Here is a 17570-nt window from a genome sequence, read left to right as displayed (position 1 = left end):
ACTCAGAAAGCCTTCATCCTATATCAGAAGGTATAAGATGAACTGGGATAAATGTACACTTAAATATTTTAAATTAAAATAAAAAGTTTAGAGTCGTTGTCATTTTTTAAAAGACTGCCTGGCTTAACTGACTGTGATTAGCCACCACTTTCTGGTCCAGACTGTACCAAGCAAGATCATTTTAATTCTAGCTAAAATTGTGCCAAAATATAATACTCCAATGTCAATGTGACTATTTTGAACTCTGAAAGCATGAATTTGACACACTTTTAAGATGATAAATAAGCAATTAGTATAATAAAATTCAAACTCCTTTCTCCAGTTTTCCCTCCTACAACACCCTTTTCAACAGGCTGGACTCAGCTTCCCCACCCTCTCCTACACTCTGTCTCTTGGCTTAGGCCCTGTCTTTCACCTAGTGGTCTCCTCTCAGTCTCTTCCTACACACAATCCACTTCATGCAACAAATGCCACTTCCTCCCTGAAACTGTCCCTCTTCTTCCTACAAAGTTATCTCTTCCTCCAAAACCCTAACACATTATCAGTACCTTTTATCCCTTTTAATTTGTATGAAAGCTAACTTCTCCATCTCAAACTTGGCAGGAAGCGTCTTAACAATGGCATCAATCACCAAATATAGCCACAGCTTTACCCAGTCAGTGCTCAACAAATGCTGTAAGAACAAGGTCATTCTAGGGCTATCACCATAAGTCATTCTGTTGACATTCTAAGAGAGTGATTCTAAATTTAGCTTACCATAGTATCTGAAGATAAATGCTGTCAGCATAGTTGAAAACTGGAGCTGCCAAAGAAGCTGCCACCAAGATTAACTGGACTGCTGTATTCACCTAAATAAAAAAAGAAAAAGTTCTAAGTGAATAGTGCCAACTGGATCCTATTTCAAGCTTTCAAGACAAAAGCACAGCCCATCACACTGTAACATGACATACCCTCAGCATGCTTGCTGTTCATCTACACTGTCCCTGCCCAATAAGCTTGCATTCACAGGTGAGCACACACAAAAGGGTCAACTTCACTAACTGACCCATCTGTCTGCACAGCTGCCCTTAAGAGCGAGAGTAATGACAACTGTCAGAAAATACCACTACCTTGAATTCTCACAGCAACTCAAAAATGTTACAAAATTATTTGCCTTTTTTCCAACTGCCCATTGAAATAGAATATGAAAATAACTAAGCTACCTCTTCATGGGTAAAAGGGTAATGAGTTAGGTGACTTGCCTGCAGTCACAGCAGACAACAGAACCAAAGCTGGAACCTAGATTTCCTGGGGCCTTATCCGATGCTCCTTTCTTGCCTACCTGTCAAACCTTGTGAGGTAGAAAATTAAAAGGCACTCATCTCAGGACAGATGCAGTGGTTCATGCCTGCAATCCCAACACTTTGGGAGGCTGAGGCAGAAGGACTACTTGAGCCCAGGAGTTTGAAACCAGCTAGTTAAAAACCAGCCAAGCATGGTGGTGTGCACCTGTACTCTCAGCTACTTGGGGGGCTGAGGTGGTAGGATATTTTGAGCCTGGGAAGTCAAGGCTGCAGTGAGCTATGATTGCGCCACTGCACTCAAGGCTGGGCAGACAGTGCAAGACCCCGTTTCAAAGAAAAAGCACTCATCTCCATAAAAGAACCTCTCTCAAGGAGGAAATGAGTAGGCTTCCCTACACTAAAAGACAGCACTGGGGAGAAAAGAAAATAGAACAAGAAATACACTGGAGACTCCCTCTATCATCATGAGAAGCATTCCATGGAAGAGTCTGTAAAGTATGAAAAAGCGAGTGAAGCAGACGAGCACCTCTGTTCTATCACCCGTTCTGCAGCCAAATGAGAAGGATTCTACTTCATTTAAAAAATAAATAATAGCCGGGCGCAGTGGCTCACGCCTGTAAGCCCAGCACTTTGGGAGGCCGAGATGGGTGGATCACCTGAGGTCAGGAGTTTGAGACCAGTCTGACCAACATGGTGAAACCCTGTCTCTACTAAAAAATACAAAAATAATTTAGCTGGGCGTGGTGGCGCATGCCTGTAATCTCAGCTACTTGGGAGATTGAGGCAGGAGAATCACTTGAACTCGGGAGGAGGAGGTTGCAGTGAGCCAAGATCGCGTCATTGCACTCCAGCCTGGGCAACAAGAGCAAAAATTCATCTATAAAAAATAATAAAATTAAATAAAATAAAATTAAATTAAAATAAAATAAAACAAAATATAAAATATAAAATAAAATAAAATGTAAATTTTATCCTAAGGGCTTCCTATAAGGGTTTAAGGCACTTGTCCCCGTACCTCTTTAAGCACTTTCCATGTAATGCTACACTCAAATTGCCATACAATATAAATACAAGTCACTGGAAGCCAAACAAACAAACAAAAAACAACAAAAAAACCCCAAACCCTATGCATGTAGGTGAAAGTCCACCCCAGGGAGTTCTGTATAGAAGCAACCACCCTTCTCTCCCAAAAATGATGGGCATTCTTAACCTGTTAAATCCTTGACATTAAAGATGGGACAAAAGAATGAACTGAGAAAACTTATCAAAGCTACTAGAAAAACAAATATGGCTTGAGAGGTAGACTGGCATATACTTATTGCCCTGAATGCTCGGGAAAACAGAATGGACAACTAAGAGTAGCAGTTGTTTATTAGTGAACAAAACTTTTTCCTATTTTCCTATCCCTTTCCACTTAACTATCAATCCTGAAAATGAACAGCCATTTGGTATTTTCACCACAGGGAAGGAGGGAGTGAAACCACAAGGGAGTCTTCATAATCTGTGAAACTGAATTAAGAAGCAGTTACAGCCAAGCTTGGTGGCTCACTCCTGTAATCCCAATAATTTGGGAACCCAAGGCAGGAGGATTGCTTGAAGCCAGGAGTTCCATACCAGCCTGGGCAACAAAGTAAGACCTTGTCTCAAAAAAAAAAAAAGGAACAATTACATTTCAATTCCCTTTCCCTAAACAGTGGCCCGATTACCTCATTCAGAGCTTAAATTCTCAGACCACCAACTCAAGGCACAACATGTATAAGGATGATCCAAAAAAACACGGAGGACAAACTAGGTTAAAATTGCCTGCCCAACTCTCTAGCCTCTATACTCGATGCATTTAAATTTGTCTCATTTTCAGCTGTTCTTGACTGAGGTTTATATCCTGTATAATAAAAATTTACAAAGGAATAACTTCAAAGAACATTGCATTCTCTTACCTTGCTGATGAATGTTGGTTTTAACCTAGCAGTGGCATAGCAAGGATTGAAATACTTGGCAAGTGTTCGCTGGCAGAGGACCAAAAAAGATAAAGTAATTAACTTATTGTTTAAAATAGACATTTTTATTTAAAATAGACATTTTGTTATTATACTTAGGTAACAACATAACTTTATAAATCATACATTCAATATATACTGAAAATTGATTTTAAAAAATGTATAGATTTTTCAATTGCTGTAAAATTCGAACACCATACCTATCATAAAGTTTGCTTTATAAAATTTTACTAAACTCTAAATTCTCTATTCACTATTTTCTTTTTTGAATTAAAAAATAAAATGAACAAAATACTGCTCTACTTTCAGTAGATTGGGAGCCAAAAGAGGTTAATATGCTATGCGTATGTGTTCAAGTATTTATAGAGCCTGTGAATAAATATGCACACAAACCATCCCATGTTCATACAACTGTGATTTTTAAAACCAATTCTAGACTATCCATGGTAGAGGTTAAATTAGACAACATGGCCTGGACCTATATGAAACACCTTTAAAGAATTTGCTTCTAGGGATAGGGGCTGGCTGGTCTGAGTTTCACGTGCCATCAATTGAAAAGACGTTGACGCAAAAAAAATGTCTTTTTGCTTTTTCCTTAAATCATACATAATGCTAAAATAATACTTTTTGGAAACAAACTCACTGGTGTTGGAAGAGTTCGGTATCTGACATAAAAAACAGCAGCAATCAACATTACATCTCTCGAAATGATCATGTAAGTAAGTGGAACTGAAAATCAAACATAAAATAATTTTAACTGGGATTCTGAAGAGTACTAATATGCATTATGAATACAATAACATGTCATTCAGCCTTACCACAAACTGCTGTTTTCACAAATAGAAATTTTATAATGAACACCTATCGATGGTTTAGGGTCCCCTATAGCAAACTACTGATTTTTATATTCTTCTTTAACCCGCCCTCAAAACAAAGTGAAGTACAGACTATGGCTTTGAAGTCTGTATCTGCCTTTCAGTATGCTGATCTTCTCATCTGTTTGTGTTTTTTTCTTGCATGTTTTTAAGCTATTAGTCCGCAGTTATCAGCATCAGCTCTACTCAGCGCTGTCTCCTCCTTTGCTACTTCTAAGCTCTGTACATTTGAAAAAAGATCACCATACTCAGAATTACATGAAAAGAGATTATAAAGAGGTGGAGAAGGATGTGGGAGGCCTCAAACTCTTCTGAAATCTCAGGAGTTTTGATTGCTTCTTCTGCATTTTAGACTATTCTCTGAAGAGTAAAATTTGCTGTTATGTGCAACTAGTAGAGAAACAGAATTTTTTTTTTTTTGAGACAGAGCCTTGCTTTGTTGCCCAGGCTGGAGTGCAGTGGCACGGTATCGGCTCACTGCAGCCTTGACCTCCTGGGCTCAATGCAATCCTCCCACCTCACCCTCCCAAGTAGCTGGGAGCACAGATGCATGCCACCATGCCTAATTTTTGTATTTTTGTAGAGAAGGGATTTCACCATGTTGTCCTGGCTGGTCTAAAACTCCTGAGCTCAAGCGATCTGCCTGCCTCAGCCTCCCAAAATGCTGGGATTACATGCATTAACCATTGTGCCCAGCGTGAAATATTTTATACTTATCCAGCCAGTTCCTTCCCAGGGATTGCTGTTTTTCTCCCTGCCCATTCAATGAATGCAACTTGTCAATATTTTTGTCATCATTCCTCAGATTTTACACCATGGTCCCAGAGCCATAGCCAATAGAAGGATATTTTAAAATAAATACCCAAGGAACCCCTATTTCCTTACTGAATGGGAATGAGATGGCAGAGAACTTGCTTCACTTTATATCCTTCTGCACCACAGAAAGTTTTTAACTGTGAACATATCTTTTATAAGAAAAAAAAATTATTATTTTTAAAAAGGGGGGAAAAAAAAACCTGAGTTCAAACACTCGGTTCAAACAGTATCCAAACTATTTCAAATAAATAAAGATAAAAATAAAAAGGATCATGAACATCCCTTCCAAAATACTTTCAAACAAATCTTTTATGAATTATTGGAGGCTATACTTATGGTCCTCTCCAGTTTTGACATTCAATTGACTCTGCAATCTGAAGAAAATCTCTAATTACAGATTTAAAATTTAAATCTCTGCTGTTATAGCTATGATGTACATGTTGATCCTTGGCCTAGTCCTTGATGGATAATACTATTCCAAAGAAAAAATGCTTATCCACTCAAGTCACGGCATTTGGAGCAAACAAGATGTGGCTATATGAGCCAAGCATGAAAACAGTGAGTCATAATTTTTAGGAACATTTTTGTACCGGTAAACAAACTTTTCTGTAGCAATCATTAGCTGGCAAAATCTAACAACAATCACACTTTTAAAATGCAGCAAACCTGCACGGTGGCTCATGCCTGTAATCCCAGCACCTTGGGAGGCCAAGGCAGGCAGATCACCTGAGGTCAGGAGTTCGAGATCAGCCTGACCAACACGGAGAAACCCCACCTCTACTAAAAATACAAAATTAGCCAGGTGTGGTGGCATGCCTGTAATCCCAGCTATTTGGGAGGCTGAGGCAGGGGAATCGCTTGAACCCAGGAGGCAGAGGCTGCAGCAAGCCAAGATCGTGCCATTGCACTCCAGCCTGGGCAACAAGAGTGAAACTCTGTCTTAACAACAACAACAAAAAAAAGGCAGCAAATCCATGCAAATTAAAATCTATGTATAGTATGCATGGAAGAACATGCAAGACTGCATTTAACCAGGAATGTAGGCCTATGAAATTCAGACTATGTTTGGGTCAGCGCATTAGGTTCCAACCCAACAGTGTGACCTAACAATTAGCATCTCTGGACTCAGTTTACCATCTGTAACCATCTGGTAGGGGAAAGAGCTATTAAAAAAAAAAATCAGGGGTTCCCCAAACTGACTGCCCATCCAAAAGTCACCTTGAGAGAGCTCAGTAAAAGCCTAGATGAAAGCTCTCCTCTGGGTGACTCCTATGCACAGCAAGGCTAGAACATTTCTGCACCACGTGGTCTCAAAGGACTCAGCCAACTGAAGGATATGGGCCCCTACTGTGGTTAAAAAATGTTATCAAATTTCCTGGCTTTCTCTCTTGGCCTCCTCTTCTCTTCTAGAGTTAAAACAGCTTTCATTTTGCCTACTAGAGTAAGAAAGTGATGGGCAGGACAGTGTAAAATGTGTCAAGGATTTCTCCAGGTTTTCCTCCCTACTTGCTAACTCTGAAACATGGGTAATATTTGCAATGATATTTCCAGTGTCTGTAAGTAAAATTTTATTAGAACACATTCATACTCACTAATATAAATATTTTCTGTGGCTGCTTTCACACTACAACAGCAGAGCTGAGTAGCTGTAACAGAGATCACATAGCCCACAAAGCCAGACATCATGGACAAGTTTTATTAGCATTAAAGGGAAATAGTTCATAAAATCATTTACATATTAAAAATGGTTAACATCAACACTATAGGTTTTTACACTGAAAACAGTAAACTTAACAGAATATTCTAGAAATTGACTTAAACCAGAAATAAGAATTTACCAGATGGTAAACCAGAAACAATATAATAATACAAAATATAATAATACAAAATAAATAAAATAATAAAAATAATACAAAAATGTGGCAGAACAAATACACACAGATCTAAGTTCAGTGGACATAAATCTAAGTAGAAATTAACTTGGATTTGCCTTCCACTCTCTAATCAACATATAAGCCAAAGAATTTGTTTTCATCCTTCTCCCCCTCCCATAAAAAGACCAAAAAGAATAGCAGAATGATTTATTATTCTAGTGAAGGAAGAAAGCAAAAAAATTTCTTGATCTCCAATCCTGCAGAAGATATTTCTTACTCTTAGAGAAACAAAGCTATTAAAATGAAGGTAGATGTGACTTTTAAAAAATGCAGCATAAAAGTAGGAACATGCAAGACTGCATATATGCATCATTCTACTTTCCAAAATTCTCCTAAAATGACAGTAAAGAAATGAAAGGATATAAAAACACAAAAAGAATAAGTAGAGGAGACAGATTTCAAAGTTTTAACCAGGCTTATTAGTAATAAGGTGAGAAGAGCCGAAACCTAAGTCCTTTAGAAAGGAATTCCCACAAGAGAAACTCAGAAGTCCATATAAAGAGCAGTTAGATCCCTGCCCCAAGCGTTCCCTAACACCTTACTGCTAGGGCTGTGGCTCCCTGTGGCTAAGCGTGATTTTTACATTTTTTAATGATTGGGGGGAAAAAAAGTCAGAAGACCAGTATTTCAAGACACATGAAAATGCTATAAAATTCAATTTCCAGGCTGGGCGGGGTGGCTCACACCTGTAATCCCAGCACTTTGGGAGGCTGAGGCAGGCAGATCACTTGAGGCCAAGAGTTTGAGACCAGCCTGGCCAACATGGCAAAACCCCATCTTTACTAAAAATACAAAAATTAGCTCGGCGTGGTGGTGCATGCCTGTAATCCCAGCTACTCAGGAGGCTGAAGCACGAGAATCACTTATTGAAAGTTATTGGGAGGCAGAGGTTGCAGTGAGCCAAGACTGCGCCACTGCATTCCAGCCTGGGTGACAGTGTGAGACCCTGTCTAAAAAACAAACAAACAAACAAAAAACAAAAAACAAACAAACAAACAAAAACAGGCATGGTGGCCCACGCCTGTAATCCCACCACTTTGGGAGGCCGAGGCAGGTGGATCACCTGAGGTCAGGAGTTCGAGACCAGCCTGGTCAACATGGTAAAACCCTGTCTCTACTAAAAATACAAAAAATTAGCCAGGCATGGTGGTAGGTGGCTGTAATCCCAGCTACTCGGGAGGCTGAAGCAGGAGAATCACTTGAATCCGGGAGGCGGGGGTTGCAGTGAGCAGAGATAGCGCCATTGCACACCAGCCTAGGTGACAGAGCGAAACTCCGTCTCAAAAAAAAAAAAAATTCAATTTCCAGTGTCTATAAGTAAAATTTTATTGGAATACATTCACACTCCCCTGTATATTTTCTATGGCTGCTTTCACGCTACAATAGCAAAGCTGAGTGGTTGTGACAGAGATCACATTACCCACAAAGCAGGAAATAGTTACTATCTGGCCCTTTGCAGGAAAAGTTACCAACCCCAACTCCACATGTTACTCTCTGAACCAAGGGGCACTGGAGTGCAGTAGGGATCAAGCGAAGGTCTACATACCGAACACTGAGATCCCAGCCTCCTCCCACAGCTTAGCTCCCAAAACCCTGGTGGGAAGGCATTTATACTTCCCAAGCAGCAGATGGAGAGCTAGGATCTACAGAATAGGCTTAAAGACACTGAGAATTCAGGCCCTGCACCCAGTGCCTACGGAGCTCCCAATGAACTTTTCACGCCTCATTCAAATATAAGTTAGCGATCACCATACATTTCAATAAAGTCTCCATCACAAAAGAGAGGCCGAAACGAACAAAAAATAGAATCTGAAGGAAACAGACCCAATATAGAGGTTTTTAAATAAATAAATAAATACAAGCATACCTCAGAGACACTGAAGGCTCTGTTCCAGACCACCGCAACAAAGCTAATACTGCAGTAAAGTGAGTTGCACGAATTTTTCAGTTTCCCAGGGAATATGAAAGTTATGTCTACACTATAATCCATTTTGTGTATGGTAGTAGCACTGTCTAAATATATATATATATATATATACACACACACATGCAAACACACACACCACATGCTAACAATCATCTGAGCCTTTAATGAGTCATAATCTTTTTGCTAGTAGAGGATCTTACCTCAATGTTGACAGCTGCTGACTGATCAGCGTGGTGGTTGCTGAAGGCTGGGGTGGCTGTGGCAATTTCTTAAAATAAGACAACAATCAAGTTTGCCACATAAATTGACTCTGCCTTTCATAAAAGATTTCTCTGTACCATGCAATGCTATTTGATAGCATTTTACCCACAGAAGAACTTCCTTCAAAATTGAAGTTAATTCTTTCAAGCCCTGCAGCGGCCTTATCCCCTAAGTCTGTGTAATATTTTAAATCCTCTGTTGTCATTTCAACAGTGTTCACAACATCTTCACCAGGAGTATATTTCATCTCTAGAAACCTCTTTAAAAAGCAACTCAGGTAATTTTTATCAAGAGATTGCAGCAATTCACTCACATCCTCAGGCTCCACTTCTAATTCTAGCTATCTTGCTATTTCTACCACATCTGCAGTGACTTCCTCCACTAATCTTGAACCCCTCAAATCATCCATGTGGGTTGGAATCAACTTCTTCCAAAAATCCAGTTAATGGTGATATTTTGACTTTCTCCCATGAATCACCAATATTCTTAATGGCATCTAGAGTGGTGAATCCTTTCTAGAAGGTTTTCAATTTACTTTGCCCAGATCCATCAGAGGAATCACACTATCTATGTCACCTATAGCCTTGGGGAATGTATTTCTTAAATAGTAAGACTTGAAAGTCAAAATGACAAGGACTGAAGAATGGATGTGTTAGTAGGTATGAAAACAACATTAATTTTCTTGTATATCTCCATCAGAGCTCTTGGGTGACCAGGTGTGTTGTCAATGAGCAGTAACATTTTTAAAGGAATCTTTTTTTTCTGAGCAGTAGGTCTCAATTGTAGGCTTAAAATATTCAGTACATCATGTTGTAAACAGATGTGCTGTCATTCGTGCTTTGCTATTCCATTTCTGGAGCACAGGCAGAGTAGATTTAGCATAATGCTTAAGGGCCCTACAATTTTCAGAATGATAAATTAGCACTGGCTTCAACTTAAACTCACTGGCTTCATTGGCCTCTAGCAAGAGAATCAGCCTGTTCTTTCAAGCCCATGCACTGACCTCTCTCTAGCTATGAAAGCTTTAGAGGGCATCTTCTTCCAATAGAAGGGTGTTTTGTCTCCATTGAAAATCTGTTTTTAGTGTAGCCACCCTCATCATTAGCTAGATTTTCTGTATAACTTGCTGCAGCTTCCCCACTAGTGCCTGCTGCTTCATCTTGCACTTCCATGTTATAGAGATGGCTTTTTTCCTTAAACTGCACAAACCAAGGTTGGCTAGCTTCCAACTTTTCTTCTGCAACTTCTTCACCTCTCTGTGCCTTCAAGGAATGGAAGAGACTTAGGGCCTTGATCTATTATAGATTAGGCTTTGGCTTAAGGACATGTTTTGGCTGACTTGATCTTCTACTCAGACCATTCAGACTTTCTTTCCATAAGCAATAAGGCTGTTTTGCTTACTTAACATTTGTGTGTTCACTGGAGTAACAATTTTAATTTCCTTCAAGAACTTTTCCTATGCATTCACAACTTGGCTAGCTATTTGGCACAATGGGCCTAGCTTTCAGCCTCTCTCAGCTTTCGAAATGCCCTCCTCACTAAGCTTAATAATTTCTAGCTTTTGATTTAAAGTGAGAGACATGTAACTTCTTCCTTTCACATTGCAGGGTTATTAATTGGTCTAATTTCAATATTATTGTGTCTCAGGGAATAGGGAGGCCTGAGGAGAGGGAGAGTGATAGGGGACCCACAGATTGGTGGAGCAGTCAGAACATACACAACATTAATCGATTAAGTTCACTCTTGATTAACAGGATTTTGGAAGAAGTTGATTCCAACCCTCATGGATGACTCTGACGGGTTCACTGCATCCCAAAGCAATTAGACAGTAACATCAGAGTTCGCTGATCACAGATCACCATAACAGATTTAATAATGATGAAATCTGGAATATTGGCAGAATTATTATAACGTGACACAGAGACCAGGTGCTGTGGCTCATGCCTGTAATCCCAGCACTTTGAAAGGCTGAGGTGGGAGGATCACTTAAGCCCAGGAGTTCGAGAGCAGCTTGGGCAACATAGGGAAACCCCATCTCTATAAAAAAATTTAAAACTTAGCTGGGTGTGTGGTGGTGTACATCTGTAGTCTCAGCTACTCAAGAAGCGCAGGCAAGAGGATCCCTTGAGCCCAAGAGGTCAAGGCCGCAGTGAGGCATAATTACACCACTGCATTCCAGCCTGGGTGACAGAGCAAGACCCTGTCTCAGGAAAAAAAAAAAAAAAAATGTGACAGAGAGGCAAAATGAGCACATATGTTAGAAAAATGGTTCTGACAGACTTGTGGACATAGGGTTGCCAAACCTTGAATCTGTAAAAAATGTCACTTTGCAAAGTGCAATAAAGTGAAATGCAATAAATATGAGGTATGTGCATGTATGTATAGATATCCTGAATGACATTCATACACGATATAAGAACTTTTTTTTTTAATGAAGACAAAGAACATGAGCTCTTGAAAAATTCAAAATGAGAGCCAAAAAAAGTCAACGGAAGGTGGGGAATGGTAATGTTGGGGGAATCTTTCGGAAGAAAAAAAAAACAAAGATTTTTAAAAGAAAATCTGAAAGATGAAAAGAGAATCAATCCATGAAGCTCAGTTATGATGGGGTGACAGTAGCTAAAGCCCAGAGCCCTCGAAGTTGGGCTCTGATAAACCACCTTCTAGCTTGCAGCTAGGATATGAATGACTATTCCCACAGGGTTGGGAGAAAAGACAGGCCAAAGTAAAACAGGACTCCCAGGATTGTCTCATCACCTGGTGGTCTATGTGGTCCCAGACTGTTAGCATTCCTAGGCACCTGGTAGAACAAAAAAATCTTCTCTGGTGAGTAATGCCTTGTTCATAAGAATCAAATATTCCTCCAAATTATTTTTCAAAGAATGTATCTAAACAGAAAAAAAATAACAAAGAATTAAAATACCATGAGTAAGAATCAACAGAAACAGTGAACAAATGAAAGAGACTACCAAAAGATGTAAGATTTTTGAATCATCAGAGTCTATAAAACAACTCATGTTCAAGGGGATAAAAGTCAATACTGAAAACTTCAGCATGGAACTAAAAACCATAAAAGACGACTTAGCAAGTCCAAAAAAGAATAAAATAGAAGTTCTATAGTTAGAGAATACAATAAAGTAAGATTAAATAGATTTGGTACAGCTACAGAGACAGGTAATGAAATGAAAAATAGTAAACCCATTAGTACAGCCAGAATGGAGCTCAAAAAGATAAAATGAGCTAACACAGAAAAAACCCACTGAGATGTAATGGATACGGGGAGAACGTCTAACATAGGTATACTGTAGCCCCAAAAGAAAAGAAAGAATACACAACAACAACATTTAAAGAGATTGTGGCTGAGAATTTTCTAGCACTGACTTCAAGATATAATGCACAGATTGAAAAGTCCAATAAATCCCAAGCAGAATAAAACAGAAACTTGTAACAAGAAATATTATTGTGAAAATATTGAGAAAAACAAAACACAAAGAAAATCTTAAAAATAGCCACAAGAAAGCAAAATTGCCTTCAAAAAAAGCAACATGGCTGGGTGCAGTGGCTCTTGCCCGTAATCAGAGCGCTTTGGAAGGCCAAGGTGGGTGGATTGCTTGAGCTCAAAAGTTCAAGACCAGCCTGGGCAACAGGCAAAACTCCATCTCTAAAAACCATATAAAAATGAGATGGGCATGGTGGCACACACCTGTAGTCCCAGCTACTCAGAAGGCTGAGGTAGGAGGACTGCTTGAGCCCGGGAGGCAGAGAATGCAGTGAGCCGAGATCATACCGCTGCACTCCAGCCTGGGTGACAGAGCAAGACCCTGTCTTGAAAAAAAAAAAAAAAAAGCAATGGATTAACAGCTGATTTCTTATTATCAACAATAGAAGAAGATGACTGAGCAATACCTTAAACATGCTAAGAAAAACTAATACCAACTTGGAATTCTATACATAACAAAAATATTCTTCAAGAATAAAGGCAAAATAAAAACATTTTCAGAGAAAAAGAATTTACCAGTACACCTACATTAAAAAGAATTCCAAAAGAACATACTTCAGACAAAAGGGAAATGATCTCAGACGGGAGGTCTAAAATGCATCAAACGAGACAGACTAGCAAAAAGTAATAAATATGAAGACAAATTTAAATGAACACTGTATAAACAATATCTGTGAGTTTACGAAATATATAAAAGTATGACAACAGTAGCCTAAGCTGAGAGAAATAATTGGAGTTCAAGAATTCTAAGGTGCCTCCCATGCCCAGAATGAGTACAGAATTATTAAGATCATATTTTTATAAAGATAAATGTTTTAACTTGGAGGAAAACTGGATGGAAACCGTGTAAAACTTTCAAACTAGTAGAGTGAAAGAAAATATAATTTAAAAATACTAAAAAGGACAAAACATACGTGCCAAATAAAATACTTCAAGTAAAATAAAAGACTGAATGAAACATCTATCAATCACAATAAATATTAATGGGTTAAATGCTTCTGTTAAAAGACTATATGGGTTAAGACAAAATGGGTTTTATTTAAAATGTTATTTACATATATTTACATAAATATGTTATTTACAAGTGATATCTAAAAAGATGCAGAAATGTAGAAGGTAAAACATTTATCATGCAAACACTACCAAAAGCAAGCCAGCAGAGCTTAAGAGCCCACAAAATATATTTTAAGGTAAAAATCATTACTACAGCTATAGAGGGTCACTTCATAACAAAACATTCACTTCACCAAGAAGACGTAACAATTCTAATTCATATTCACTTTAACAACATAACTTCAAGACATACAAAGCAGGCCGGGTGCAGAGGCTCACACCCATAATCCCAGCACTTTGGGAGGCCGAGGCGGGCAGATCACTTGAGGTCTGGGGTTCAAGACCAGCCTGGCCAACATGGTGAAACCCCATCTCTACTAAAAATACAAAAATTAGCAGGGCATGGTGGCACACACCTGTAATTCCAGCTAGTCAGGAGACTGAGGTAGGAGAATCACTTGGACCCAGGTGGCAGAGGCTGCAGTGAGCCGAGATGGTGCCATGGGACTCTAGCCTGGGAGACAGAGCGAGACTCCGTCTCAAAAAAAAAAAAAAGATACAAAACAAAATCACAACTACAGAGACAAATACTGGAGAACTAGACACACAGTAGGAAACTCTAACTGCCGAACAAACCAAAAGCAAAAGAACAGTCAGTGAAGAAACAGAAGACTTAAAAAGCAGGATTAGGCCGGGCGCGGTGGCTCACGCCTGTAATCCCAGCACTTCAGGAGGCAGAGGAGGGCGGATCATGAGGTCAGGAGATCGAGACCATCCTGGCTAACACAGTGAAACCCCGCCTCTACTAAAAAAAAAAAAAATACAAAAAATTAGCCGGGCGTGGTGGCGGGCACCTGTAGTCCCAGCTACTCGGGAGGCTGAGGTAGGAGAATGGCGTGAACCCGGGAGGCAGAGCTTGCAGTGAGCCAAGATTGCACCACTGCACTCCAGCCTGGGCGACAGAGCAAGACTCCGTTTCAAAAAAAAAAAAAAAGGCAGGATTAAAAACTTGATCTAACAGACCTATGAAGAACATCATACCCAAGAACTGCAGAATATACATTCATTTCAATTCATTTCAAGTATTCATGGAATATTTATAAAATCTGACAGTAGTGGGCTGAAAGGCTGAAATCACAGAGCATGTTCTCTGAACACAAGGTTATTATGACTGAAATTGTAACAAAAAGATAACTAAAAAAACCCCAAAAAAAGGGCAACAAATTAAGATATATTTATTTTTAACCTAACAGGTCAATGAAAGAATAATAATGGAAATAGGAAAATATTGTATACTGGACAATGACACACTAAAACCAACATAGGAGATGCAATGAAAGTGACACTTAGAGGAACATATACAGTCTTATATGCAATCTTTAGAAAAGAAAAGCTGAAAAACAAGTTAGGTATCCACTTACAGCTGCACTGCTCAAAACACACACTAGACTATGAAGGCGTATAGGAAAAAAATTCTCATTAATTTATTGATTACATGTTAAAATGACAATATTTTTGATATAGTGGATTACATAAAATATATCAATTTTCATGTTTCCTTTTTTAAAAACTACTAAAAATTTTTAATTACATAAGAATCTTCATTTTATTTCTAGACAGAATTGATCTAAAGAATTTAGAGCCAGGCATGGTGGCTCACACCTGTAATCCCAGCACTTTGAGAGGCAGAGGCACCTAAGGTCAGGATCACTTCAGGATCACCTGAGGTCAGGAGTTCGAGGCCAGCCTGGCCAACATGGTGAAACTCCGTCTCTACTAAAAATACAAAAAAACTAGCCAAGTATGGTGGCACACACCTGTAATCCTAGCTACTCAGGAGGCTGAGGCAGGAGAATCACATGAACCCAGGAGGCAGAGGTTGCAGTGAGCTGAGATCATGCCACTGCACTCAAAAAAAAAAAAAAAAAAAAAAAGAATTTAGAAAAAGAACAGCAAAGAAAACCTGAAGAAGAAAAAAAATAAAACAGCTAGATGTAATGAAGTAGTAAACAACAGATCAGAGAGGCTTGACAAAACCCAAAGCTGATTCTTTGAAAGATTCATAAAACTGACAAACCTCTGGCAAAAAAGATGGGGAAAAAAAAAAAAAGGGACAAAAAATAATCAAGAGGAAAAGGAGGACATTACTACATATCCTACAGACATCAAAAGGTTAATAAGAGCTATTCTGGGCCCACTGCCTATAGGGTAGCCCTGCTCCACAAGGAGTAGTAAGTAAATAAATAAAGTTAATGAGGATACCATAAACACCGTATGATACATTTTTTATAATGTAGACCAAATGGACAAATTCCTAGAAAAACATCACAACTTAAAAACTGGTCAAAAGGTGTAATATGGAGTGAGTTGGTTGAAGGTTAAAAAAAAAGATGTACTTTAAACCTGAATCATCCCGTAACAATTAAAGAAAATGAATTACCTATTTTAAAACTCTGCCCTAAAGAAAACTCCAGGCCTCAACGGCTTTAACAAATTCTACCAAACATTTAAGTAGAAATATTCATAATCAAACATCTTCCAAGAATGGAAGAAAAAAAAAAGTCCCCAATTCATTTTATGAGGCTAGTTATAAATTTGATATGAAAACCTAACAAGAATATATGAAGAATTCCAAGCCAATCTCATGAATTAAAATTTGAAATCTTCCACAAAATATTAGCAAGCCAAATCCAGCAATCTCTTCATAATATATCATGGCAATGTTGGATTTATACCAGGAATTGCAGCTTGTTTTAACATTAGAACTAATATTGCATTAATATGTGTAATTCACCACACATGAACAGCTAAAGGGAAAAATGATATGACCATAGGAATACACAAAAGGAGTTTGATAAAATTTAATATCCAGGCCAGGGGTGGTGGCTTATGCTTATAATCCCAGAACTTTGGGAGGCCAAGAGTTCAAGATCAGCAAGAGCAACATAGCAAAACCGCATCTCTACAAAAAACACAAAAAAATTCAGTACTCAATTGTGAGAAAAACTCTTAAACTCCCAACAGAAGTGAACTTCTTAACTTGAAAAAGGATACTTACAAAAACCAACAGCAAACATCATCTTTAATAGCGAAACGCTAAAGGCTTTTCTATGAGGTTGGGAATAAGACATTGACACCACTCCTTGCCAACACTGTACTACTCAGTGCAGTAAGGCAAGTAAAAGAAACAAAGGGTAAAAGGACTGGAAAAGAAGAAATACGTTGTCATTAATTACATACAAGACATAAATAAGCACGTAAAAAATCCAAGCGAATTTATATGTATATTGTTAGAATACGAGTTAGCAAGTTTCGCTAGACATAACAATCAACATTAGAAACAGTACTGATTTTTTCATATCAACATGGAGTTATAAGAAAATAAATTTTTTTTTTTTTTTTTTTTTGAGGACAGAGTCTCACTCCATCACTCGGGCTGGAGTGCAGTGGTATAATCTTGGCTCATTGCAACCTCTGCCTCCCAGGTTCAAGATATTCTCATGCCTCAGCCTCCTGAGTAGCTGGGATTACAGGCACGTGCCACCACATATGGCTAATTTTTGTATTTTTAGTAGACAGGGTTTCGCCATGTTGGCCAGGCTACTCTTGAACTCCTAATCTTAAGTGATCCGCCCACCTCAGCCCCCCAAAGTGCTGTGATTACAGGGGTAAGCCATTGTGCCCGGCCAGAAAATGAAATTTAAAAGCTACCATTTATAAAAGCACCAAGAACTATCATGTACTTAGGAATAAGTCTAACAAAAGTGTTTATTATCTTTCTGGAGAGAACTATAAAACTTTGAGAGATATTAAAGCAGACCTCAATAGAGTAGATACTGGACTGGAAGACTTAACATTGTAAAGATGCAAATTCCTCCAAACAGATCATAAGTTCATTGCAATCCCAATCAAAATCCAAACAGAT

At 38.6% G+C, this 17570-nt stretch overlaps 1 protein-coding gene across 3 annotated transcripts in view; it reads right to left on the bottom strand.

Annotated features, from left to right (window-relative positions):
• CRLS1 (cardiolipin synthase 1) overlaps window positions 1-17570 on the bottom strand; it is a 32000-nt gene that overhangs the window by 2698 nt on the left and 11732 nt on the right. For 2 of the 3 annotated variants that reach the window (XM_004061789.5, XM_004061790.5), the window contains exons 4-6: window positions 3924-4009; window positions 3221-3289; window positions 757-848 (exon numbers count right to left, since the gene is read on the bottom strand). In XM_004061789.5, the coding sequence (XP_004061837.1) occupies window positions 757-848; window positions 3221-3289; window positions 3924-4009 (247 nt within the window). Of the gene's footprint in view, window positions 1-756; window positions 849-3220; window positions 3290-3923; window positions 4010-6563; window positions 6618-17570 lie in introns of all 3 variants that reach the window. The other variant, XM_063702223.1, reaches the window with a different exon arrangement.

The sequence above is a fragment of the Gorilla gorilla genome, chromosome 21, assembly GCF_029281585.2.
Source record: "Gorilla gorilla gorilla isolate KB3781 chromosome 21, NHGRI_mGorGor1-v2.1_pri, whole genome shotgun sequence".
Taxonomy (NCBI): domain Eukaryota; kingdom Metazoa; phylum Chordata; class Mammalia; order Primates; family Hominidae; genus Gorilla; species Gorilla gorilla.
Note: the sequence above shows the minus strand (reverse complement) of the source record. Positions and strands in the feature narration are given on the sequence as shown.